The sequence below is a fragment of the Cetorhinus maximus genome, chromosome 20, assembly GCF_964194155.1.
Source record: "Cetorhinus maximus chromosome 20, sCetMax3.hap1.1, whole genome shotgun sequence".
NCBI classification, from domain to species: Eukaryota; Metazoa; Chordata; class Chondrichthyes; order Lamniformes; family Cetorhinidae; genus Cetorhinus; species Cetorhinus maximus.
Window position 1 is genome coordinate 64809026 of NC_135898.1, and position 27561 is coordinate 64836586.

The following is a 27561-nucleotide window of genomic DNA, read 5'->3' on the forward strand; positions in this document are numbered from 1 at the left end:
AGTATCCCAGCTAGGTGCCCGTCCATCATAGGAGCAGAGAAGTCCAGGGAGAGCTCACATTGGCACATAAGCTGCCTGTCGTCTCTACGGGCTCCTCACAGGGCACCCTGGATGCAGCAGCTCCTCTGCCCCTTTGCCAGTGACCGTGGCATCTGATGAAACGGCAGCGACTGGGGAGATGCCAGCCGTGGAACCGGCCGCTCCCTCTCAGGCAGGGCCAGCATTGGCTCCATTGGTCAGAAGATGGCCACCAAGGTCATCGAAGTCAACAGGCTAGCACAGTCAGCAGGCTGCCTTCAATGCCGGTGCCAGCGAGGGGGGAGCCCCAAGAAGTAGCACTTCTTGAGCACAAGAGGGACTGGTCACAGGTGATCTACTGCTCCGCAAGGTTTTCTTTATTTTAACTGGTGTGGGGTTGAAGACCACACAAGGTTCTGTTAATTTGTTTTGACTGTCAACATGAGATAAGTTTTCTTTTGCTGTAATGGCCGGGGTATGCTTCACCTTTTTGATTTAATGTGGCGCAGGGTACGCCAGTAAGTACTGCTGGATGTGGGTGGCTCGAAACCTTATTGCACAGGCACTGAGTGGACTTTAGGGTCAAAGGAAAGGGTCATTTCAGACATCTAGGATGGAGGTGGCAGCCCTGGCGTGAGGTGGTAGCAATTATTCGGCAGCCTAGCTGTAGGAGCGTTGGATCAAGGCGTCCCTGGTGTCCCTGCCTCCCTGGAGGTTACAGAGGTCTGCCTTCATGCCCTCAGCATTCTCCTCATTGTACTCTTCTTATGACTCACTACTGGATTCATTATCTCTGGCCTGTGGAGCTGCGTGAAGATCTTCTTCCTCCAGTGGGTCCCCCTTGCCAATGCCAGATTGTGGAGAGCGCAGCAGGCGACCACTATCAGTGACACCCGCTCTGGGGGGTATTGTAGTGCTCCCCCTGAACGGTCCAGGCATCGGAAGTGAATCTTCAGAAGACATATAGTCCTCACTAACACTGCCCTTGTGGAGGCATGACTCCTATTATAACATTGCTTTGACTCTGTTCTTGGGTGTCGGAGAGGCGTCATAAGCCACCTTTTCAAGGGATAGCCCTTGTCAAGCAGCAGCCAACCATCCAGTTGGGCCGGAGCACCCGGCTGACCCACTGGCGCCTTGATGGCCACATGCATACAGTCGATTGCAGCCTGGATGCGGGGGAACCCTGCAATCACTGCAAAACCTCTGGATTCATCAGCCTATCTGGCCTCATCCACACGGAAATGAATGGAAGTCAATACCCACCTGAACAGAGCTTCTGTCACCAGGTTGATGCAACTGTGGACAGCTGATTGGGAGACTCCATGCAGATCCCCCAATGACCCCTGGAAAGAGCCGGGTGTATAGAAGTTGAGGGCGCCTGTGACCTTCAGAGCCACTGGCATGGGGTGTTCATCCACACAGACGGGGGGTGATCTCAGGCCCAATCATCTGACAAATGTAGGTCACTACCTCCATCAAGAGGCAGAGCCTCCTTCGGCATTGTACCTTGGACATATTGAGGTAGCTGCATCGCCTCCTGTAAACCATGGCAGCAGGATAGTGGCGTCTTCTGTGGCCCTTAATGCCTTGGACTACCTGCTGACCCTGTGCCCCTTGTGCCTGCGCCTCTCCTCCCACAGGTCCCTCCCTGGAAGCTGCGTTGGGACACCGGGCCTCCTCTCCCTTCTGCCCCTCTCTTCCTCCTCAGAGGAGGTGCCATCAGTGGAGAGCACAATCCCCATTACCAGGGTAACAGAAGGCTGACTGATACCTGGAAGGCTCCACATGGTCTGAAATCTCTGGAGTCCATGGAGACACCAAGGAGTCCTGAAATGAAGCCTGGAAATGGTAACAATGAAGCCCCAAACAGAGATGAGCTGCCGCGTACCAATAAGTCACCAACAGCAAACTATCTACCGAACTCCTCACTACTCACACTGGCAATGTGCTGACCCCTTTCATCCTACCCGTGGACGAGGTTTTTGAAATTGCTGGCTGGGCATCTGCCTATTTTGCCCATGCGATGAGCGGCAAATCATGTGGGCAACAAAACTTTGGTGTCAATTGCCTTTTTAATGGCTGTAACTGGCCCCTTAATTAATGGCAGGCACGGCTCTGACACCAGCATGCACCCACTGACCGAAATATCGCGCAATGACATTGGGACGCTCGCCCGACATCATCACATGCTGTTTTATGCTCGAGTGGGTTGGGCGTGCGGCCATCCATTCAGCGAAAAATTCTGCCCAAAGATAATGTAGAATGAGACTATGGGAACGCTGAAAAACAGAAGAACTTGGCAAAGACAGGAGCAATGATCATCTTCTCAAATTACATTATACACTTAAAATACAAATGGCAGGATTAAAAAATATTTTCATTATTTGCAAATCCAATATTAATTTAATTTTAATCTTTTAATCTTAACCAATGTAATCTTAAATATATTCCCTCTGGAGAAAGATGCAGTTGTGACTAATACATTTGAGGCAAAAAGCATGGTCACAGAATTATTACAGTGCAGAAGGAGGCCACTCAGCTCATCGTATCTGCATTGGCTCTCCAAGTGCCATTCCCCCCTCTTCTCCCCGTAACTCTGCACATTCTTCCTTTTCAGATAACAGTCTAATTTCCTTTTGAATGCCTTGATTGAATCTGCCTCCACCGCACTCTCAGGCAGTGCATTCCAGACCTTAATCACTTGCTGCATGAAAAAGTTTTTTCCCACATTGCCTTTGCTTCTTTGCCAGTTACTTTAAATCTGTGCCCTCTTATTCTCGATCTTTTCACGAGTGGGAACAGTTTCTTCCAATCTACCTCTGTCCAGACCCCTCATGATTTTGAGTACCTTTATGAAATCTCCTCTCAGCCTTCCCTTCTCCAAGGAAAACAGTCCCAACTTCTCCAATATATCTTCAGAACTGAAGTTCCTCTTCCCTGGGACCATTCTTGAGAATGTTTTCTGCACTCTCTTCAATGCTTTCACAACTTTTCTAAAGTGCAGCATCCAGAACTGGGCGCAATACTCCAACTGAGGCTGAACTAATGTCTATACAAGTGCAGCATAATCTCCTCCCTCTTGTACTCTATGCTCCTATTAATAAAGCCTAGGATACTGTATGCTCTATTAACCATCTGTCTTGCCACCTTCAATGACTTATGTACATAAGCCCCCAAATCCCTCTGCTCTTGCACCCCTTTTAGAATTGTACCCTTCATTTCTTATTGTCTCTCCAAATTCTTCCTGCCAAAATAAATCACTTCACATTTCTCCTCATTGAATTTCATCTGCCAATTGTCCACCTATTCCACCAACTTGTCAATGTCCTTTTGATGTTCTACACTATCCTTCTGATAGTTTAAAATGCTTCCAAGTTCTGTATCACCTGCAAATTTTGAAATTGTGCCGTGTACACCAAGGTCCAGGTCATTGATAGATACCAGCAGAGCAAGGATCCCAACACTAACCCCTGGGGAACTCCACTACAAACCTTCCTCCAGCCTGAAAAACATCCGTTAACCACTATTCTCTGTTTCCTGTCACTGAGTCAATTTCATATCCATATGTGCGGCAGTGTATCAAATGCCTTTTGGAAGTCCATGTACAGCATTACTCTAGTCAACCCTCTCTGTTACCTCTTCAAAAGCTCCACCATGTCAGTTAAACACAATTTTCCCTTAACAAACCCATGCTGGCTTTCCTTAATTAACCCGCATTGGTCCATGTGACTATGAATTTTGTCCCGAATTATTGTTTCTAGAAGTTTTAATATTTAAATAAACTAAACAGATGATGTTAATCTTTGTTCAAGAACATTTCATATTTTTCAATACGCCTCAGGAGTGAAAGGGGAACACTTTAAAAAAAATAGATCCTTGACGTCGAGGCATCAGCTCATCAAAACACACTGTATACAGACAGAAGCAATATCCATAAATAGCAAGATGCTGGCGATTACATTTTTAAAAAATGTATTCGTTCACAGGATGTGGGCATTGCCGGCTAGGTCAGCATTTATTGCCCACCCCTAATTGCCCTCGAGTAGGTGGTGGTGAGCTGCCTTCTTGAACTGCTGCAGTCCATGTGGTGTAGGTACACCCACAGTGCTGTGAAAGAGGGAGTTGGAGGATTTTGATCCAGTGACAGTGAAGGAACGGTGATATATTTCCAAGTCAGGATGATGTGCGATTTGATGTGGAACTTGCAGGTGGTGGTGTTCCCATCTATCTGCTGTCCTTGTCCTTCTAGATGGTAGAGGTCACGGGTTTGAAAGCTGCTGTCGAAGGAGCCTTGGTGAGTTGCTGCAGTGCATCCTATTGATGGCATACACTGTTGCCACTGTCCGTCGGTGTGGAGGGAGTGAATGTTTAAGGTGGTGGATGGGGTGCCGATCAAGTGGGCTGCTTTGTCCTGAATGGTGTCCAGCTTCTTGATTGCTGTTGGGGCTGCACTCATCCAGGTAAGTGAAGAATATTCCATCACACTCCTGACTTGTGCCTTGTAGATGGTCGACAGGCTTTGGGGAATCAGGTGGTAAGTTATACGCTGTAGAATTCCTAGCTTCTGACCTGCTCGGGTTGCCACAGTATTTATATGGCTGGCCCACAGCACCTCATGGATGTCCAGTTTTGAGTTGCTAGATCTATTCAAAATCTATTCCATTTTGCACACAACACGATGGAGGGTATATTAAATGCGAAGGTGGGTCTTTGTCTGCACAAGGACTGTCCAGGGGTCACTCCTCCCAATAATGTCATGGGTAGATGCATCTGTGACAGGTAGATTGGTGAAGATAAGGTCATATAGGTCTTTGATCCTTTTGTCTGTGACATCTTTTGATTATCTGCTCCTATCACTGCTTGCTTGTCCCTACAACCACCCCACCCTCAACTTCTCTCCCCCCGCCCCCCACCTTAAACCAGCTTATATTTCACCCCTCTCCTAACTACACTCAGTTCTGTTGAAGGGTCATGTGGACTCAAAATGTCAACTCTTTTCTTCTCCACCGATGCTGCCGGACCTGCTGAGTTTTTCCAGGTGGTTCTGTTTTTGTTTTGGATTTCCAGCATCCGCAGTAGTTTTTTGTTTTTCCCCTCTTGTTGGTTCCCTCACAGCCTGCTGTACACTCAATCTAGCAGTTATGTGCTTTAGAACTCGGCCAGCTTGGTCAGTAGTGGTGCTACCGAGCCATTCTTGATGGCAGACAATGAAGTCCCCCACCCAGTGCCCCCCATATTCTGTGCCCTTGCCACACTCAGTACTTCTTTCAAATGGTGTTCAACATGAAAATTGTTCAAAATTGATTTGTTTACCTAACTTTGCTTATTACATTCATTCCCAGCAGTCATTTTTTTAAAAATTCATTCACAGGATGTGGGCTTCACTGGCTGGGCCAGCATTTATTGCCCATCCCTAGTTGCCCTTTTAGAAGGTGAGCTGCCTTCTTGAACCGCTGCAGTCCATGTGGTGTAGGCACACCCACAGTGCTGTTAGGAAGAGATCTCCAGGATTTTGTGAAGGAACGGCAATATATTTCCAAGTCAGGATGGTGAGTGACTTGGAGGGGAACTTGCAGGTGGTGATGTTCCCATCTATCTGCTGCCCTTGTCCTTCTAGATGGTAGTGGTATTGGGTTTGGAAGGTGCTGTTTAAGGAGCCTTGGTGAATTCCTGCAGTGCATCTTGTAGATGGTACACACTGCTGCTACTGTGCATCGGTGGTGGAGGGAATGAATTTTGGTGAAGTGAGTGAATATTTGTAGATGTGGTGCCAATCAAGCGGGCTGCTTTGTGTCAAGCTTCTTGGATGTTGTGTGAGCTGCACTCATCGAGGCAAGTGGGGAGTATTCCATCACACTCTGCCTTGTGCCTTGTAGACGATGGACAGGCTTTGGGGAGTCAGGAGGTGAGTTACTCGTCGCACGATTCCTAGCCTCTGACCTGCTCTTGTAGCCACAGTATTTATATGGCTAGTCCAATTCAGTTTCTGGATATTTTTTATTTAAATGTAATAATTAAATGTATAAATATAACTTTGTACAAATTAATTTTCACCACCGATTATAGGTTTTAAAAGTTTGACATTTCTTTTTGTTCTCAGTTCAAAAAAAAAAACTTTTTAGGTTTATTTATTTCCTTTTAAGGCTCTTATATTTCCACCATATGCCTGATATGTCGGACCCCTTTTAACCCAGAAGCCAAGGACAATTATAAGTCATTTGGCTTATTCAGTGAATAGCAATTGAGCGTAAAGCATCGGCCATAGAATCTTCATTTTGTCTTTACTGTTTTAATATCAAGGGTCATAGTACTGGATCTTTGACAATTAAAAGGGTGATCCTCTGGTGTTGGAGGGTAATAATGTTGCAATGATGTTGTAATAATGTACCAATATAATAATATTAAAATGCCAAATAAAACATTCTGTTAAGAATATTAAAGACATGGATCTAATTTTTCAGGAAGACCAAGTCTTGTGAGTATTTCAGGGCTGCTTACATTTTCGCGGGATCAGTATTGCATGCTTGACTGATGGATTACAGAACTTTTTGTTGGTTATACATGTTAAGTAGCTAGTTAGCCACTTGAAACTTGTGAAGAAACATTACTGCAGGTGTTTCATGGTTGCCTGATTTTCTGGTCCTACTAACAAAATGCGATTTCATGAAATTGTTCACTCACATGCTATTTCAAATGGCAATTATTAAATTCTGCAAAAGATCAGAGGGATCAAATCCTACGGTTTGTTGCAGTGCAGTGCTGCAGAACCTCCATAGTTTCTATGCTTTCAGTTTGACCATGTCCTAAATTCCAGTCATGTATGTAATAAAAACAACACCTAGAGACATATATATATAACAATACAATGAGAGGTATGGTAGCGTAGTTGGTTATGTTACTGGGCTAGTAATCCAGAGGTCTGGGCTAATGATCTGGAGACAATTAGTTCAAATTCCTTGACAGATGGGGCATTTACATTCAATTAAATAAATCTGGAATAAAATGTTAGCCTCAGTAATGGTGATCATGAAACTGCCAGATTGTTGTAAAAAATGATCTGTCTCAGTAATATCCCTTAAGGAAGGGAATCTGCCATTCTTATTCAATATGGCCTATATGTGACTCCAGGGCTACAGCTCTTAACTGCCTAGCAAGCCACTTAGTTATCTTCAAAAAGGCAGTCAGCACCATCTGCTTACGGGCAATTATCGGGATGGACAATAAACGTAGGCCTTACCAGCTACACCCACATCCAGTGAATAAAAAAAATAAACAATCGAGTTGCCTGCATCTTGGAGGCAGTGGAAACTAGAAGCAACATTCTACTGTTCCCAGAGAAAAATTAAGGTCAGATATGTTTGCTAAATTTTTCAGCCGGTGAGTAAGGACAATCTATTGGGTTGTGCACTTGTTAGAGCCTTTGCTGGATCCAGAACAGGGCCTACCATCGCTCTCAGATGACATAACTTCCAAGGAGCCCATCAGGGACACACTTGGTAGGATTCCCATTGTAGTTCAGTGTAGGAATGCTCCCAGGCATTTCTCTCAAATTGCTGTTGGAATGATGGGCGGGCTGAAATTTCTGTCCTGTGGTTAGTAACTCTTCTGCTGAGAAAGAGGAGTACTTGAGACTAAATTGGTAATCTCAATAAAGATGTTTAATGTAGAAAATAGAATTGCGCTGTTGTGATAGGAATAATTTCAAAGGTTGAGTAGACCAAATCTGTATCTGAACTGGTCCTATGTCTATGTAGCGATAATAAATTTCAATAGCAGGCAAAGCAATTGAGAAAAAAAGTGATCCATTTCTTTGCACCAACATTATGGAGAAGTAACAATACTACTTATTAATATTTCAATATACCCACAATTAATCACCGGGTTGTTAGTAGTAGCTGATACTGTTGCACGTTTTAGCTGACAGAAAGCTTCACTGTAATCTCTATCTTTGGCCCTCTTTATTTACAAAACACAGTTTATGATTTAGGTAAATCACATTTTGGAAACAGAACGGCACGCTTTGAAGACCAACTGCATTTTGTTTAATTATAAACCAGAAATCAATCTCAGACACAAAATAAACTTCGATACTCCCACTGAGTTTCTTTCGTGAGTTCACTGCTGCCACCAATCTTTACTGCTGCTGTTCAGATGCATCTCAGACTCCATCCTGGGCATTTTATTTGTCCAACCAATTATTTTTATAGGTGTGCAGGAAAGGTGGAGATTTTTACTGTTGCACAACGGCAGGATTTCTAATCATTGCAGCAAAAATAGAAGTGACGTTGATGATATGCATCAGCGCGATGTCATGGGATGAAACTGCCAGAGCCAAAGCAAAACATTGGTCTTCAAGGTTAAGACAACCTCAGTGACAAATTTGAAAGATTTGCGTATATGGCGTCTTTCTTTCTGCCATTGTACACACTAGGTTAAAAAGACTCAGTCACGCAAAACAGTGTTGCTTTTTTGATACACAACAGCCCAGAATAGGCACATCTGCAGCAGATGTCTAAAGCGGAGAAGACAAAAGCATTCAATTAAAATTCAAACATCCTGTGGATTATGTTTGTATATATGCTTGATTGGCAGATTTGCTTGAATTCAAGAGACAAATATTTACAAGTCCTTTGGCATATTTTGAATGTATGGGCTGGGTTCTCCTATTTGTGGTACTGTTATGAGAAGTCAGGACTTCCCCAACACCACCATAACCCTGACCCAGTCTCTTGGGTCCAGTGTTATTTCACATGTATGATAAACAGCGAGAGGAAGCCCAACATTGTCACTGAGGAAGTGGTACTGTAATATGAATACTGCTGGAGCATCAGAGACTGAAGCCTAAAACAGGTGAGACTCCAGTCCAGAAATAGATGGGGAAGAGGCCTATATTAAGTCTTGTGTCTCAATGTGGGACTGTACAAACCCCACTCCCCCATCCTGGGCTGTATGTTTGACATGGAATAAATACAGTAAATATAACTGTTATTGTAAGTGTACTGAGGCACCTCAGAGTGCCTCATATTGTATTGAAAGAAATCAATCTCATTTGCACTTCATCTAATGTCACCTTTAACCTGTCATGTAATGTACTTGCATAAATTTTATGAATAAAGCGTATTTTTGGAATAGAATTTTTGGGCCTATGTGCCGCTACCTAAGCCACACCACCTTCCATCAGGCAATCAGACGTGAATCAAGAAAACGATCAGGGAGACTAGGCTCGACTCACCCTCTGGTGCGATGAGGTAGCTGTCCATCCTGTCATCCCATTTTCCTACCATTTCCCACAATCCTGCCTCATTCCAGCCAGGATTAAAAAGGAACATTTGAGACTCATAGCTCAACCTCTCCCAATTGGACAGTCTGTCTGAAGGTCCCAGGGAGAAAGATTGATGAGCCACATAGACTCTGCAGAGATTCGGCAGTCAACTGTCCCATAGGTTTATATTCAGGGGCCTTGTGCCAGATCCAGTTCACATTAAGGTTTAGAACAGCAGAGACTGCTGGTTGTCAATTTCCATCTTCGAAAGAGTAATAATTAAACCTGCAACTGTCGTAAATCTAGTGTGTCACCATTATTCTTTTAGTGTTTAATAAATAATTTGGCAGATTATATCTTAAATCAGATCTAGCGAAGTTTTTATTTTGTTGTCTTCCAAAGCCAAGGAAGACCACATAGCACATGTGGTATAATCAGTAAGGTAAAATACAGTGACAAAAGTTTTCTGTTTGAATTTGGGGTTCATATATCTGATCCGGATAGTGGGCTGGTACAGACATGTTCCTGTTCCTAGGACATTGAGGAGCTTGGTCTGAGGTTTTGATGCAGTGAGAATGACCAGGCTAGGTGTCTCAATTAGTCACCTAAATAAACAATGTTTAAAGTGGTGGCAGAAGAAAGTAGGATTAGCATATCATCACAGACCAACTAGCTACTCAAACTTTTAAAACTTAAACTAAGTTGAGCCAGATTGATAAAAACAAATATCTACGCAGCCTCTGAAAGATATGAACAGGCAGTTCGAATTAGCAGGTGTACTTACATAGAATTACCAATAGAAATGGAGGAAATTTGGAAATTGTGGCTAGACTAGAGACTGTAACATATTACAAGGATGGGGTTAAATGATGTTAAACGATCCATTTCTGGAAGTGCTTCTAAGGATATTGTTAATTGATGAGGAGTGCAAGATCCTCAGGTATTTGGATGAGTGAGTGGATTGCTTTTTGAACATCAAGATCCCAGTGACCAAATGGGCAGTCAGATAAATCTGTGACAACGGGGAAATGGGGAGACCAATCCGTCAGGCAGTGAATCCTCACCCTCGGAAACCAGGCAGTATATTGCAATTCAGACCGCAAGAGGTGATGCCAGAGATTTCAGGTAATCCAAATTTAACAATGGGGCACATTGGCAATTGTTGGTCTAGGAGAAGGACATAGACTAATTTGGAAGACTGAATCCAGTTGTGAGGCATGACTCTGTTGGGTGAGCCGATGAAGATGGCAACATTCCTACATCCAGTCCTAGTGAACAGGCAGCCTAATAAAGGGTCACACGATATAAAGTATACCCTATTACTAGGAAAGCCATGTCTGGACTGCAACAACCAGTACCTAGAGCTACAACACAGAAAGCAGAGTAGGGGTAAGATCATTAGACCACAAGACGTAGGAGCAGAAGTAGGCCATTCGGCCCAAAGAGTCTGTTCCGCCATTCAATGAGAACATGGCTGATCTGATAATCCTCAACTCCACTTCCTGTCTTTAGCCCATAGCCCTTGATCCCCTTACTGATTAAAAATCTGCCTATCTCAGCCTTGAATATGCTCAAACTGGGAAAAGGTGAGAAGTTATGTTCCACAGGGATCGGTGCTGGGTCCACTGTTGTTCAGAATTTACATTAGTGATTTGCACTTGGGAATTGAAAATACAATTTCAAAATTTGCAGGCATCACCAAATTGGGGGTGGGGGAGATGGTGTATAATAATCCAACAAAATACAAGAAGATGTAACTCTCTTGAGTACAACCAATGAAACTTATTCAAAGAGAACGAGGGACAAAGTAAGAGGCAGCCCCTTAAAGGGATACTGCAAAAGAAAAACAAATCACAAAGGAAACTGACAACAAAATGAACTTGCAGAATAGGTTTAATTAACAAACTAGTTTCAATACGGATAAATGAAGTGGTACACAGAGGCCACATATTGCTTGGATAATAAGAGTCAAAATGGGGTAGAGGAGTAAAGGGTTCTAGGGGTATAAAAACACAAATCACTAGAAATAACAACACAGGTTAATGCCCTAAAAAAGGCAAGCACTTGGTTTCATTTCTAGACAGATATAATTGAAAAGCAGGGAAATCATTTTAAACACTGCATAGTTTGACCACACTTGCAGTACTGTGCTCCAAGTATCTGACAGCTCCTGATCTGACAAATGGTTTTGTCAGATACTGCTAAATTTTGAAGACCAGTGGCACTCTGCATTTGCCATTCCATCAGGTTGACACAAGTTTATGGATATGCCTTCGGGATGGAGAATACATCTGCTATATTATTAAGATATTGCCCTACAGGTTCCAGCAGGCCCACTGCGCTGCTTGAAGTGGCAGAATTTCGCACCAGCCCATCTGTCGCCACTGTGACCCTATCCTAAATCCCAGGGATAGGGTCGTTAATGTATTAGAAGTGGGCACCTGGCCAGTATTGACACCTGCAGATCTGAGCAGGATGCCTGAGTAGTTTGCTGCTCTCTGGCAGTCTGTCGTGTCTGTCGTCAGTCCCTCGAAACGAGGTTGACTTCTGCCAGGCTTCATGATTTGTGAGTTCTCGTGTGACTCAACAGGTCAATCCTGGAGCCACAGGTCTTTGGTCAGAGAGGATAAGAGATGCCCTGAAGAAGGGAGGTTCTCCAACCAGGGTTCTGCTCTCTCTCCTTCCCCATTTGTCACTTTTCTGCAAGACAGTTAATGCAGTCAGTTTCTGACTGTGTTGCTTCTTGTTAGCATGGTTAGCGGCAAGCTCATCCCATGCACCAATGTCAATTTGTCCTCTTTTCAATGAGGCCTCCAGAGTGCCTTTAAAGTGTTTTCTCTGTGCTCCTTGAGATCGAGTGCCATCCTTAAGCTGTGAAAAGAGGATCTGTTTCGAAAGCTGATTATTTAGCATGCAAATGCATTGTCCAGACTAGCAGAACTGATTTTGTAATGTCATGGTTGCAATGTTGGAGGAATTAACTTTGATGAGGATGCTAGAGTTTGTTTGCCTGTCTTCTTGCTTGATTTTGAATATGCTGTGGAGACAGTGCTGGTGGGAATGCTCCAGCACTCGGAGGTGCCTTTGGTAGGTGACCCATGTCTCACTGCCATAGAGAAGAATGGTGAGAACAATAGCTTTGTCGACTAAAGCCTTTGTCCACTTATGGAGATCTCTGTTGAGGACAAAGGCTTTAAACAACAAATATTTTGTTGTCACCACATTCTGTGGCAGTAGAAGTCTATAAGACAGTTGAGCTAAAGATTGCCAATACTATTTTCTGGTGTATCTTCACAGGCGGGTACTATTATTCAAGTGCTGATTAATCCCCTGTGATTCACAACCAACCCACAACCAATGGATCAGATCAAATCTCTGCAGCTTTTTTATTTGTTCTTAGGATGTTGGCAAGACCAGTATTCACAGTCCATCCCTAATTGCCCTTAAGTAGGCGGTGGTGACCTTCCTGAACGGCTGCAGTCCATGTGTGTAGATACATCCACAATGCTGCCAGGGAGGGAGATGTAGTATTTTGATCCAGCAACAGTGAAGGAAGAGCAATATAATTCCAAGTCAGGATTGTTTGAGCAATAACTTGCTCATCGATGCCTAGTTTGGATTCTGCAAGGACCACATGGATCCAGACCGCATTACAGCCTTAATCCAAACATAGACAAAAGAGCTGAGTCAAGAGTGACTGCCCTTAACATCAAGACAGTATTCGACAGACTGTGGCATCAGGGAGCTCGAGTGAAACTGAAATCAATGGAAATGAGGGGAAAAGCTCTCCACTGGCTAGAGTTATACCAAGCACAAGAGAAGATGGCTGCTGGAGGCCAACCATCCCAACCCCAGGCCATTGCTGCAGGAATTCCTCAGGACAGTGTCCTAGACCCAACCAGCTTCAGCTGCTTTATCAGTGACCTTCCCTCCATCATAAGGTCAGAAGTGGGGACATCCGCTGATGATTGCACAGTGTTCATCTCCGTTCATAACTACTCTGATAATGAAGCAGTCCTTGCCCTTATCCAGCAAGACCTGGATAAATTCAGGCTTGGCAAGTAATATTCACTCCACGCATATGCCAGGCAATGTCCATCTCTAACAAGAGAAAATCTAACCATCTCCCCTTGATGTTCAATGGCATTCCCATTGAGTGCCCCACAATCAACATTCTGGGGTCAACTATTGACCAGAAACTTAACTGGACCATTTTTTTTTCAACACTCTGATGACAAGAGCAGGTCAAATGCATGGTATTCTATTGTGAGGGATTCACTTCCTGACTCCCCATAACCTTTCCACAAGGCACAAGTCAGAAAAACAAAGCAACATTTTTCTTTACTTTTTAATTTGAATTATCCAGAACATCATCACATTAAAATCACTAGCAGATTTATGACCTACATCATAAGGCATTGCTCATTTCAAGCATTTATTCCATGAAATGTAGGCCAGGATTTTCTGGTCGGCAAGTGGGGGACGGGGCCCACTCGCCGACGCGTAAAATGACGCGCGGTGACATCGGGTGGAACTCCCAATGTCACCCCGCCCCATTTAAATTCTCAGGTAGGCGGGGGCTCAGCAAAATCAGCTGTGCGCCTGCCAACCTGTCAATGGCCAATTGAGGCCATTGACAGCCATTAAACTAATTAATGGACCTGCCTGTCCAACCTTAAGGTTGGTGGGCAGGCCAGGAGCCCCGGCGGGAATTAGAAAAAGCATGAAACCTCATCCCATGTAATTAAAGTGCATGTAAAAGTTATCGACATGTCCCAACTCATGTGACAGTGTCACATGAGGGAACATGTCAGGGAATTTTTTTTCTATTTTTCAGAGTTTTTAACGTGGATCCTATCTCCTTGAGGCAGCACTTAGCCTCAGGGAGATGAGTGTGCTCTTTCGTGCGCATGCACCAAAGAGCGCATTCTCGGCTGAGGGAATCCCACCCCGCCTGCACAGGGAGCGCATAGTGCTTCCGTGCGGACATCACGCTGGGTGGGCCTTAATTCTGGGGGGAACATTCTGCCTGTAATGTTCTTTTGCATGGATATACAAGGTTCTGTGTTCATAACTGCATACCATGCAGCTATGGGACCGTATGTAAAGTTTATTTTCATAATTCAATTAATTTTCAGCTCAATTAATACCTTCAGATCTCAGTGTTCTGATTGATAGCTTGTCCACCAATGAAACAAGTGCTAAATAAAATAGAAATATTTAAGTGTACACAGGAGTGAGTTACCTGCGCTTTAATGGACCCGATGTCAAGGCTGCAGGTTCGATACTGTGCTCCAGCACATGTGGTCTGGACACCTGCAGCACATTATCCATGATGAACAAATACGACATAAACATCTTGGCCCGTAACTTCTGAGCTGCAGGGCAGTGTAACTGGGGAGGGGGAGGTATTCCAAGGGTGTGCTGGGGAACGCCCCACCCCCCTACCCCCCCAACCCACCCCCACCTCCACCTCCCGGAGGTTCCCAGGTAAGGATTGCATGGCAATTGCCTAGCAAGTTCAAACTTCCGATGGGCAACTAACCCTGCACTGGGAACCATCCAAAGATGCAATTTAAATCACAAAGTTCAGATAGTTCCGACTGTCTTACTGCAATAGTTACACAGAAAAAGTTGGAAGAATTAAAACCACTTTTAGCTTCTGGTAACTAATATAGTGACTTCCACCAACCTCCCCCACGGGATCCCTAACTACCCTCACTATCAATTACACCCCCACATGACCCCCCTTGCCCTTCTAACCACTTTCGGGACCCCCAACAGCCTGCTGGCACCCACAAGGGACCCCCCATCTACCACCCCCACCACCCCCGAGTACATCCTCCGACCCCTCCACAGGAGGCCCCTACCAACCCCCCTCCACCCGCCCCCCGCCCCCTGTCTGCACACACCCAACCTCACAACTGCACAACCTCCGACTGACCAACTACCTTCACCCCCTCTCAACCACCCGAAATCCTCAAATCCTACCCACTCACATTACAAACCTACCTTCTCCCTGCCTTAAAAGTGCCTGGGCCTTTAAACTTACCTGTTCTATGGCAGCTAAAGCCGCAAAACGGCCCAGCTCATAATTCCCGTCTCAAAGTTGAAACTCCAGGCCTAAAAATGTCAGCAGGCTATTTTTGGAAGTCATCACACCTGAATGGAAACCTATCCTCGCAGGTTGCACACATAAGAGCACTTTTCAGCAGAGTCACCAAAACGCAATCAAAAGTGAGAACGCGGCTTGATTTTTCCCCTCTCCCTAACCCAAGGATCGTGAAGCCTGCTGAGGTCAGCAAAATCAACATCGACCAGTGCTCACACGCTGTATGGCAGTAGTTGCACCGCAGCACACAGTGCACTTACCCGGTAAATTCAACACTGAACATCTTAAATGCAGCAGTGACATGTCAAACCAACAGTGCTTGAGAAAAAAAATACTCTTGATACTCAAACAGCAATTACAACTCATGTGTCTGCTCTAAGTAATCGTGTCTCATTTGTCAGCCAACATTTGAAATGAAACAGAATCAAGTTTCTCCAAGGGTGTTAAGAGTAAAACCAAAAATAAAGACGATTTATTAACAGCAAGGCTAGGCTTAGGAAAATAAACTGCGCTATGTGACTTCCAAATCAGAGATGTTTACATCAGTGTTCACCTTTGCCCCACTCTTCTAAGTCTTTTCACTGAGACAGCAGGATGGCCTCAACCGACTCCAACTCCATAAATGTCATCAGGCAGCCGTAAGGAGGAGTTCAAGCAGGGTCAAGCATGGGTAAATCATCTTTTATCTGCTTGAGAAGTGAACTCTTCATTATCATGAAGTAATTGTTGTGGTGGCTCAAACAGGATCAAATGAAACTAACACTGGCATACAAGTTCATACAATGCATGCAAGTTCGAACGTCAAGCACTCCTCAATATATATATCTGACCCTTTGTTTTTCAAGTAAACTCTCAGTCTGGCCATTATTAACAAATTAAGAGATTATCAAGGATCAGAGCAGGATTGTGAGCTATGGTGAATTTAATTGGTTAATATGGATAGCTTTTGATTGTCAGCACTAACAGCGCTGGCTTTGTCCAGTTCAGCAACTGTACTTAAAACACAGCAACATGGTTTTATTATTCGCAAACAAGAGATTTCAATTACTTACCGTATGATTCCGTGTGTTTGTGACGGCACTGCCATCAAGCAGGTAGTGTGTCTCTGTGTAGTTTTCAGCAAAAAGCACACTGCAGGAAAGGAAAAGCATGGGATAGTTAAACACATGACTACATACAATGCAGAGTTCATAAGCAGCGCATTGAATACATTGTCACTGACAAACTCCTGGATCAGGTACATACGGTATGATTCAAGATGAAATAATCTCTTGCTGTAAATCTACAATAATAACTTTACCAATTTAATTATTCTTTTTAACTGAGCGCATAAAAAATTCAGGGGGAAATAGCAATGTTTCTCTGGGTTATATAGCTCCCTGTGCTGGACAGAAAAGCAGGTACAGAGCTGTTTGGCCAACTCCTTCCTGCTACTGGCCACAGCTGGAATTTACCACAAGAAGGTATTTTGACATTCACTATGTCTGAATTGATGTTGAATAGGTGGGTGTATTATATTGATGGACAATGCATTTCTTGTTATTTATATTGTTAGAAACCTTCTGCTGTTACTCCTGAGGCAGCCAGTCACATTATGATACAACAGTCCCATTGCCCTGCTACTATATTTGAAAATGCAGCAAACATGCACTTCAAAGGCATAAACACGAATAATAATCACTTGAGTGAAAAAGTGAGGAGTCATACCCCTGCAAGGAGTCAACATCTTCAGGAGGTGGGAGAAAACTAGCAACGAGAAACAAAACACGGAATTTTGACAAACATGATCAGTACGTGGAGTAAACATATGGGGGCAAAATCCTGTGGGGCCGGTATCCCGGGGTAAGCCCTAGTACGTCTGCCCAAGACCTTAAACACTCATTCCACTTGGCAAAAGTGGGGCTGATCCCATAACTTAAGTATGATGAATGGGCACCTGCAGCACCAAGGTTGCATCACAAGTACCCACCTGCCAAAGAAGATCACATATTGTTGTGTGGTGTGCCATTTCAAAGGGGGCATAGAAAGCAAAACAATCTTTTGTAAAACAGCAACAAACTATAAAAAGAAAAGAAAATGTTCCTTTTGGAAGTCCAGGATATGGCATATAGGCCTGATCCCCAAAATGTGTCCCACATCTACCTCCACTCTTACCCAGCATATTAGTCAAGAATGATCTGCTTGGTATTTTGCAGACCAGGGATAGTTCTAGCGATGGGTCACCCCTACTGGCTGAAGAACCAGTGGGAGCCCCTAATTGCTGTCATGGGGAGGCCCTACATGACTTAAGTGCCCTCATGCACTAAAATTGGCCAGCGTGAGGCCTTCCAATCAAGTCCTTCCGGGATGGAGATACCAACCCCGAGAGCAGCCAATGAGAAGCCAGCAACTCCGCCAGCAACGCCACTGGGAACAGTGGCTGCTGCTGGTCATGCTCCAAGGCCACCTGAAGATCACCACTTGGTCTCTGGACACAGGTGAGAGGGGTGGGAAGGGGATCACAGGGAGCAGGTTGATGGAGGGGGTGGCAATGGGCGACAGAAGCAAAGGCAAGCGGGTGGTTTTCAGCAGCTCCCCCTTTCCCAGAGCCAGTTCTCTCAATTGGGCAATGAATGCCTGTCATCGAGGGACACCCCCCCTTCACCACATTCCCCCCGCACTTCACCAGCCCCCCACACAAGGCTGTAGGCAACCATGGCAGTGTTTGCTGGGCAGGCTTCGGGAGCCAGGGGAGACCCGTGTGAATCCCATAAAATTCCTGAGCTGACACTGAATTCTGATGGGTTCAGGGATAGTTGGTGTCAAGTGACTCATTAATGAGCCTAATTGGCATCCCAGCACCAGCAGGCAGGATTCCCGCATTGCCCTTCCCGCTCCTGATTTAATTGGGGACAGTTCTCCCAAGGCTGGGAATTAGACAGTGGTACTCTCCTCCAAATTTCCTGCTCACACCCCCCATTCCCCCCTCCTCCACCATCCGGCAGGATTAATTAAGTTCCACCCAATATGTTAATTCTAATGATCTTTATAAAATAAGGTGCTCATTGACATTTCCTGGTGCACATGTTGGGAGCAGATGGCATCCTCCCAGATTTTCTAAAGAAAATATATGTCCTCTGCAGCAAAACATTTTTTTTATGTCATACAATTACAAGGAGGCAGCAATTTATATTCATTCACAATTCATGTAACTCATAATCAAAGTTAATACACTCCTAAAACCAATGGTTGAGATCAATGAAGAGAACAGTAACTACACTTGCAAATGAAATAAACTTACGTGAATTAGTCTGGAAGAACTCATCAGTTACCTAGTGCAAGCAGCTCATCTTTCAAAATCTTTAGTTTAATTCATTCATGAGATGTGGGCATCGCCGACTAGGCCAGCATTTACTGCCCATCCCTAATTGCCCTTGAGAAGATGATGGTGAGCTACCTTCTTGAACCGCTGCAGCCCATGTGGTGTAGGTGCACCCAAAGTGCTGTTAGGAAGGGTGTTCCAGGATTTTGACTCAGCGACACTGAAGGAACGGCGATATATTTCCAAGTCAGGATGGTAAGTGACTTGGAGGGGAACTTCCAGGTGGTGGTGTTCCCATCAATCTGCTTCCCTTGTCCTTCTAGATGGTAGTGGTCATGGGTTTGGGAGACCATTGAAGGTGGGATGAACAGAATGCTGAATGTGACAGCCACCAAGTCGCACAGAATTATTACTTGTACTGCCTAGCATGGTTAGCATTAGCATTGACTTCCATCTCCCTCACCCCAGGACTGCGGAACAGTGTTGGAATAAGATACTCATTCTCAGTGGGACAGGCAAGGCAAAGCATTAGTCGTCGCTGCCTTATCTTCTTTTCTCATTGTTGGTACAAGCACACTCATCACCCTCTTACTCAAAACTTGCACATCTGAAATCTCCATAATATTATGTTGTAAAGAATTAAAAAGCACAGGAAAAGGCTGCTCTGGTCCACACATACTTGCTGGTGCTTTTGGTCTACTCTCACCTTACTTCATTTCACTTCATTGTCTAATGAGGCGTGGTGAGTTCCTACAGTGCATCTTGTAGATGGTACATACTGCTGCTACTGTGTGTCGGTGATGGAAGGAATGAATTTTTGTGGATGGGGTGCCAATCAAGTGGGCTGCTTTGTCCTGGATGGTGTCGAGCTTCTTGAGTGTTGTGGAGGCTGCACCCATCCAGGCAAGTGGGCAGTCACACTCCTGACTTGTGCCTTGTAGATAGTGGACAGGCTTTGGGCAGTCAGGAGGTGAGTTACTCACCGCAGGATTTCTAGCCTCTTACCTGCTCTTGTAACCACAGTATTTATGTGGATAGTCCAGTTCAGTTTCTGGTCAACGGTAATCCCCAGGATGTTGATAGTGGGAAATTCAGCGATTGTAATGCCATTGAATGTCATGGGGTGATGGTTAGATTCTCTCTTGTTCGGGATGGTCATTGCCTGGCACTTCTGTGGCTTGAATGTTACATGCCACTTGTCAGCCCAAGCCTGGATATTAACTAGGTCCTGCTGCATTTGGACATGAACTGCTTCACTATCTGAGGAGTTGCGAATGGTACTGAACATTGTACAATCATTAGTGAACATCCCCACTTCTGATATTATGATGGAAAGGTCATTGATGAAATAGCTGAAGATGGTTGGGCCTAGAACACTACCCTGAGGAACTCCTGCGGTGATGTCCTGGAACTGAGATGACTGACCTTCAACAACCACAACCATCTTCCTTTGTGCTAGGTATGACTCCAACCAACACAGAGTTTTCCCCCTGATTCCCATTAACTCCAGTTTTGCTCAGGATCCTTGATGCCATACTTGGCCAAATTCTCCCTTGATGTCAAGGGTAGTCACTTTCACCTCACCTCTGGAGTTAAGCACTGTTGTCCATGTTTGAACCAAGGCTATAATCATGTAAGGAGATTAGTGACCCTGGTGGAACCCAAACTGAGCATCAGTGAGCAGGTTATTGCTAAGCAAGTGCCGCATGATACATATCGATGATCCCTCCCATTACTGTGCTGATGATCGAGAGTAGACTGATGGGGCGGTAATTGGCTGGGTTGGATTTGTCCTGCTTTTTGTGTACAGGACATACCTGAGCAATTTTCCACATTGCCGGTGATGTGTCCGTGTTGTAGCTGTACTGAAACAACTTGGCTAGGGGCATGGCAACTTCTGGAGCACAAGTCTTCAGTACTTTTGCCAGAATATTGTCCAGGCCCATAGCCTTTACAGCATCCAGTGCCTTCAGCCGTTTCTTGATATCACGTGGAGTGAATCAAATTGGCTGAAGACTGGCATCTGTGATGCTGGGGATCTCCAATCTATTGTTGTGGTCATTTGAAATTTGGCATCCTTGATTTTTCCTGATGAGTGCAAGGTGAAAAGCTTCTGCAACATTTCTCTCTTTTCAGTGATATGGTAACAATGGGCTGAAGTTTCCCCCCGTAGGGGGGGAGGTTGATGGGCGGGCGCGTGCAGGCAAGCTTCCGATCGGCGCCCCCAATTGGAGGCGCGCCGCCATTTTATCCCTGTGAGGGCAGGGGGGGGAATCCCAAAATTGAGAGTGCGCTCTTTCACGCATGCGCACGAAAGAGCGCACTCATCTCCCAGAGGCTAAGTGCAGCCTCAGGGAGATCGGCTCTAAATGTAAAAAAGACAAAAATAGAAAAATAAAATTTGCCTTACATGTACCCCCATGTGACAATGTCACATGAGTTGGAACATGTCCATAATTTTTACAAAACCTTTATTTAAATTTTTAAAAGCCTACGTGAAACCTCATCCCGCCCGTGGATGAGGTTTCATGTTTTTTCTAGTTGCCGACGGGGCTCCTGGCCTGCCCGCCAACCTTAAGGTTGGACGGCAGGTCCTTTAATTACTTAATTGACCCTGTCAATGGCTTCAATTGGCCACTTTGCTGCGCTTCCGCTTTCCTGAAAATTTAAATGGGGCGCGGTGAGTTGGGAGTTCCCCCTGAAGTCACCGCGTGTCATTTTACGCATCGGCGAACGGGCCCTGCCCCCACTCACCGACTCGTAAAATTCTGCCCAATGTGAAATGAAGTGAGGTGAGAGGAGGTTCATATGGAGCAAAAGCACCAGCAAGTATGTGTGGAGCAGAGCAGCCTTTTCCTGTGCTTTTTAATTCTTTGCAACATAATATTATGGAGATTTCAGTTGTGCAAGTTTTGAGTAAGAGGGTGATGAGTGTTCTTGTACCAACAATGAGAAAAGAAGATAAGGCAGCGACGACTAGTGCTTTGCCTTGCCTGTCCCACTGAGAATGAGTATCTTATTCCAACACTGTTCTGCAGTCCTGGGGTGAGGGAGATGGAAGTCAATGCCAATGCTAACCACGGGAGGCAGTACAAGTAATAATTCTGTGTGACTTGGTGGCTGTCACATTCAGCATTCTTTTCATCCCACCTTCAATAGTCTCCAATAAGGCTTGAAGATCTGAATGAATTAAGTTGCGTATTCATTTCTTCTAGCTTGTTGCCCTTTGGGTGCAGAGGGTGCTTGACTGGTCACAATTCCTTACAAGTACATTAAAAATATTGCCACAACATGCAATTAAGTTATTTGAGAGTGAAATGAAAAAGTCAAGCACTTCTCCTCTTACCTGTTTGCCCCTAGTTTGTTGCAGGAAGAGTGCACAAAGATTGCATAAAACTGTCAAAGCAGTTCAGCTGCTTACAGCCATTTTACACTGGTTTTACAACAAGAGATACATAAATGAGCAGACTGGAAACTTGCGTGTAACTCTTTCCTAGCTCCTTCCAGAACCTGCTGGCTGCTGCAACGCTTTTTTTTAAAGGTACAACTGTTATTTTGAGGAAATTCTAGGCCAGTTTTCGTATAAAGATAAGAAATGGGATCATAGGCCTAATGTCCAGCTACTGAAAAATGGGGGAATCAGGAAAACATGGCAGAATTCTTTGCACTGTAAGTGCAAATCGATAAACTTATAAAATGCCAGTAGAATTTATTAAATGAATTATTAATTACAAATTTCATTAGAAACAATTATAAATTTATACAAGACAAATTATAAAAAATATCTAAAGCAGCAGTCAGAGTGCAAGTCTCACAACTGTGGCATCCTAACTTCAAATGTTGGATTTCTTCAACAGTTTACAGGTCTTCTAACCTCAGTTGTACACAGACTCACTGTGTGTTATGCAAATAAATGACAAGAATCTGATGTGTGGGACTATTTTGCATCAATTTATGCAATTGATAACAAGGCTAATAAAGCCAGTGCATGTAAAAGCACTGCCTGAAAATCTTTAAAAATGACTGCCAATTATTAACATTGTGCAGAGAGGTTCCGTGACCCAAACATAAACAAGCAAATCAAGACACTTCCTTTAAAGCTGTGCTTTAGGAACAGTATAAACATAGAAGCAAGCTGTTCTAGCCAAATTATAAATTTATTCTAAAAGAGCAGAGATAATGTTTGCTATTGTGTTTATGATGGTACTAAAACATAGAACCAGAGGAAATCATGTCCCACCGTACACTTTAACACCTCCTCAGCAATGGGCCAATCAGATCACAGGGAACAAGTCTTCCCTCTGGCCTTTAGCCAATGAACCAACTGGATATCAGAAAACTACAGGTCGCCATGGTTTTCAAAATATTCAAAGGTTAATAATCACATTGTGCTGGCACGTTGCTCATTGAGAAATCTACTCAGAAGGGCAGTATATTTTTAGTAATAGCACTCTTAATCAGCTTATTCTTAATTTGTTCCTCTTCCCTCCTAAAATATATCTTATAATCACAGAACTGTTGTTGCCAAAACAGAGTGTATTGTTGCTCAGTGGAAATCCTCTCTTCCTTCATCTGTCTCTATCATAACAGCAGTTGACTGTCATAATGTTGTAAAACATTGCCACTTCCCGTCTCAGGACACAGATCATCACAAAAACAGTCAGCAGCCGTAACGGCAGTGGTTAGTGAGTGCCAGTAATAGATGATACAAACACCAATAATAAAGCTCCAGACACTTAAGAAATACTATATGATATCAAGCCATGATAAAAAGGAACAATGATTTGGAGTGTGTCTGGTGTTTTAACACACTGTCTTGGTTCGGATGAGCGGGGAACTCCTCAAGCGTCGTCTCTTGTGGTTTATGAGGCTATCTGAATCTCTCGATTGAGTTTCAACCTTGTAACGCACTCCAGTGCTCCAAAATCATGCTCAGGCTTTTCCTGTAAACTACTCCGTTTTCCTGTATATTTTAAAGTCTTGAATGTGTATCTTCATTTGTGAAAACATACCGAGAAAATGTAATAATACAATGCCATTTCACTTCATAGAGGAGAATTACAATATAAAATAAATCTGTGAAGTGTTCCCCAAAACATAAATAGCAGGTTACATCAGTGTAGCTAGTGTAATACCCTGGTGACCTCCAAGGTAGCATCAAAGTATTAGGCTACTACTTTCCAGTTCTCTACAATATGGCAGGAAACTAAATGCATTAACTGGTAAACCTCCTGATTATGGTGCTAAGGTTGTAGGATCAGTGGCTACAAGTTTTGCAGTGGCACCATCCAAGAACAGATGACTACATTGGATTATCTGAAGTCTTCTAATTATATATTTGAATCAAGCTTGGACTGGGAGCTCATTGAATTGGGAAGGGGAGGAATGGGGAGGGCTTAAGAAATTCAGAGCATTGTGATTTTTCATTATAGCCATCAAAATCCTTGCTAGCAAAAACGGGTCCAGCTATCAACAACACAGTGATGGACTGATACAATGAAAATTCATTTATTAGAAACCTTGCATTCCTAACGTCATCAAAACAGAGAATGTGTCTGCCATCATTGCCCACCTTATGTGGGCAAAAAGGGCACGCGATGCATTGCCTGAAAGGAAGTAAAACAATTGTGTGCAACCTCTATTAAATATAATTTTATCATCTTTAATATTAAAATGAAGACTCTGAATAGAATTTTAGGTTAGTCTTCTAGGCCTGTCAAATACCACACATACAAGTATCATATTTTTAAACTCATGGTGTGGAATTTTATGCCGGCAGAATTTTACAGTCCTGCCGAAGCCAATGGACTTTTGAATGGCTCGCCGCATTTGACGGTCCCACCCCTGCTGTGGCGGGGTCGTAAAATTGCGCCCTAAAAGTGTTTGTCTTTCATTTTTCATTCATACAGGCTATTTAATGAACAATATAAACAGAAAATGCTGGCAATACTCAGTAGACCAAGCAGTTGTGGAGAGAGAAACACAGAGCAGAATTTTTCTGTTGGCGAGCTGGGGGGGGGGCCTGCTCGCCAACGCGAAAATGACGCAGGATGACGTCCGGGGGGAACGTTGGGAGTGTGTGCCGGAAGTATGCAGGCAGGCAGGTTGTGGTGTCAGACAGCGTGCAATGCTGATTTGATTCTAGCGGTAACATTTTGGTTACAATGCCCCTGCCAGCACCATGTCTTAAACTTGCATAGCTGAACGTGTGTTCAGCAGCAGCTAGAACCAATCCCACCAGCCCTTTCATTTAAAGGGAACCTCAGCCACTTTCAGGTTAGTTGCTGATTGGTTTTTACTGGTTGCTGCTGAATTAGTAGATGTGCTTGGAAGCTTGTACTGCTACTTAAAGTTGGTAAAGTTTGCAAGGGGTAATGTGGCAAAAGTTGAAATCCAATATTATCTCTAAGTTGCGTGGTCGCCCAGCATCCCGGAAATTCCCATGCAGACTTTTTCAGTTCCTGTGCCTGCGTGACCACACAAAAATATTTAAGGGGCCCGCGCACTTAAATGAATAGGCTGTGTTCAACAACAAAAAAAAATTAGAGGAAAAGTCAGTTCGCACTTCAACAGTTCTACTCAAACCACTTACTTCCAGTCATGAACGCTGTTGGTTTTTTTTTAATCTCTTTTAACCTGCAGCATGACGGGGAAAATGAGTTGAGGCTCACGAAGGTCAAGCCCTTGCCACAAATATACAGTGTGCAGCTGAAGAGGAGGGGGAGAAAGAGGAGTTAGAGGAGGAGGAAACCAATGCATTCTCTTTCTGGCTGGGCTCTGTGATCGGTTCGGCCAACTCTGGGAAAGTGGGCACAATTCCAATTCCCCATTCAACAACAGTCCCATACCCTACCTTCCATCTATTATTGACCATCGCAGCACCCTCTTGGCCACAATGTTGAAATAAAAGCCAGTAGGAGACTATGTCAAATCAACATTATCAACCAAACCATCCATTTAAAAGTCAAATAATCATCCTTGTGCATTTCCTTAGTGCCTGTCTTCCAGTTTGCCTTTGCCCTTTGCCTGTATTAGCTCTGCTACACTGTGCTGCAGCAATTGCTGTAGCATTTGAAAATGGATTCACTGCCCGTGACCATTCGTTGGAGGTCATTATCCTTCTTACAGTACTGCATTAAGGTCCTTTGCTGTGTCTGACTGGCCCTCCTGTCCACCTCCTGCACCAAGTGCTGCATCGGAGAACCTTGGAGCCTGCCCTCGTTCATATTGTGCCATTCTTTTGTCTTTTCCGGATCAAACTCACTCATAGGATGACTTCCAGAGTTTGTTCCAGTGTAAACGCACCTCCCCTTTAAGAGGTGCGGGTTGGCTTTAATTAATGCAGGCTAGCTTGAACTCATGCCTCTCATGATTTTGCGACCCTCCTCAGGCATGCCACCACTCTCCAGCACAACTAACTCTGGCTGCATCCTGCAATCATATAAATGAGCAGGCAGCAAGAAGCTTGCACGCTACCTGAATTGGAGTGAATGGAGGTGGGTTAATCGGACATCGCGAACCCGTGCCCATTTTCAGGCACAATACAATTTTGCTCCCAAGAATTTTTTGTGCCAGTGTTCTAATTTTCTCTATTGTTAAATAAAAGCCAGAAACAGGTGAAAGTGATTCATTGAGAAAACAAAATATAACTAAAATAAACTGTTTTGTCAAACACTTCCCAACACAACTGCACAAGCAAATTTTTTTAAATGACTAATGGACTTCTGGTGAACTCTTGGAGAGAGTTAAAAACAAAAAGCTAAAAGCTACTGCGGATGCTGGAAATCCAAAACAAAAACAGAATTACCTGGAAAAACTCAGCAGATCTGGCAGCATCGGTGGAGAAGAAATCAGTTAACGTTTCGAGTCTTCATGACCCTTCGGCAGAACTGAAGTAATATTAGGAGAGAGGTGAAATATAAGCTGGTCTAAGGTGGGGGGGCGGGGGGAGAGAGAAGTTGAGGGTGTGGTGATTGTGGAGATAAGCAAGCAGTGATAGGAGCAGATAATCAAAAGATGTCACAGACAAAAGGATCAAAGAGGTGTTGAAGGTGTGTTGAAGGTGGTGATATTGTCTAAGAAAAGTGCTAATTAAGAATGGAAGACAGGACACTCAAGGTACAGCTCTAGTGGGGGTGGGGTGGAAAGACTAACAAAGTTTTAGTTTTAGATTTAAAAATAATGGAAATAGGTGGGAAAAGAAGAATCTATATAAATTATTGAAAAAAAAGGGAGGGGGGAGAAACGGGGTGGGGATGGGGGGGGGGGGGGAGTTTAAGATCTAAAGTTGTTGAATTCAATATTCAGCCCAGAAGGCTGTAAAGTGCCTAGTCGGAAGATGAGGTGCTGTTCCTCCAGTTTGCGTTGGGCTTCACTGGAACAATGTAGCAAGCCAAGGACAGACATGTGGGCAAGAGAACAGGGTGGAGTGTTAAAATGGCAAGCGACAGGGAGGTTTGGGTCTTTCTTGCGGACAGACCGCAGGTGTTCTGCAAAGCGGTCGCCCAGTTTGCGTTTGGTCTCTCCAATGTAGAGGAGACCGCATTGGGAGCAACGAATGCAGTAGACTAAGTTAGGGGAAATGCAAGTGAAATGCTGCTTCACTTGAAAGGAGTGTTTGGGCCCTTGGACGGTGAGGAGAGAGGAAGTGAAGGGGCAGGTGTTGCATCTTCTGCGTGGGCATGGGGAGGTGCCATAGGTGGGGGTTGAGGAGTAGGGGGTGATGGAGGAGTGGACCAGGGTGTCCCGGCTTGCTTATCTCCACAATCACCACACCCTCAACTTCTCTCTCCCCCCGCCCTCCCCACCTTAGACCAGCTTATATTTCACCTTTCTCCTAACTATACTCAGTTCTGCTGAAGGGTC

At 44.3% G+C, this 27561-nt stretch overlaps 1 protein-coding gene across 3 annotated transcripts in view; it reads right to left on the minus strand.

Moving 5' to 3' along the window:
* The window catches only part of adam12a (ADAM metallopeptidase domain 12a), a 445440-nt gene that overhangs the window by 176330 nt on the left and 241549 nt on the right, over positions 1-27561 (minus strand). For all 3 annotated transcript variants that reach the window (XM_078564869.1, XM_078564868.1, XM_078564867.1), the window contains exon 4: positions 16448-16526. In XM_078564869.1, the coding sequence (XP_078420995.1) occupies positions 16448-16526 (79 nt within the window). The remainder of the gene's footprint in view (positions 1-16447; positions 16527-27561) is intronic.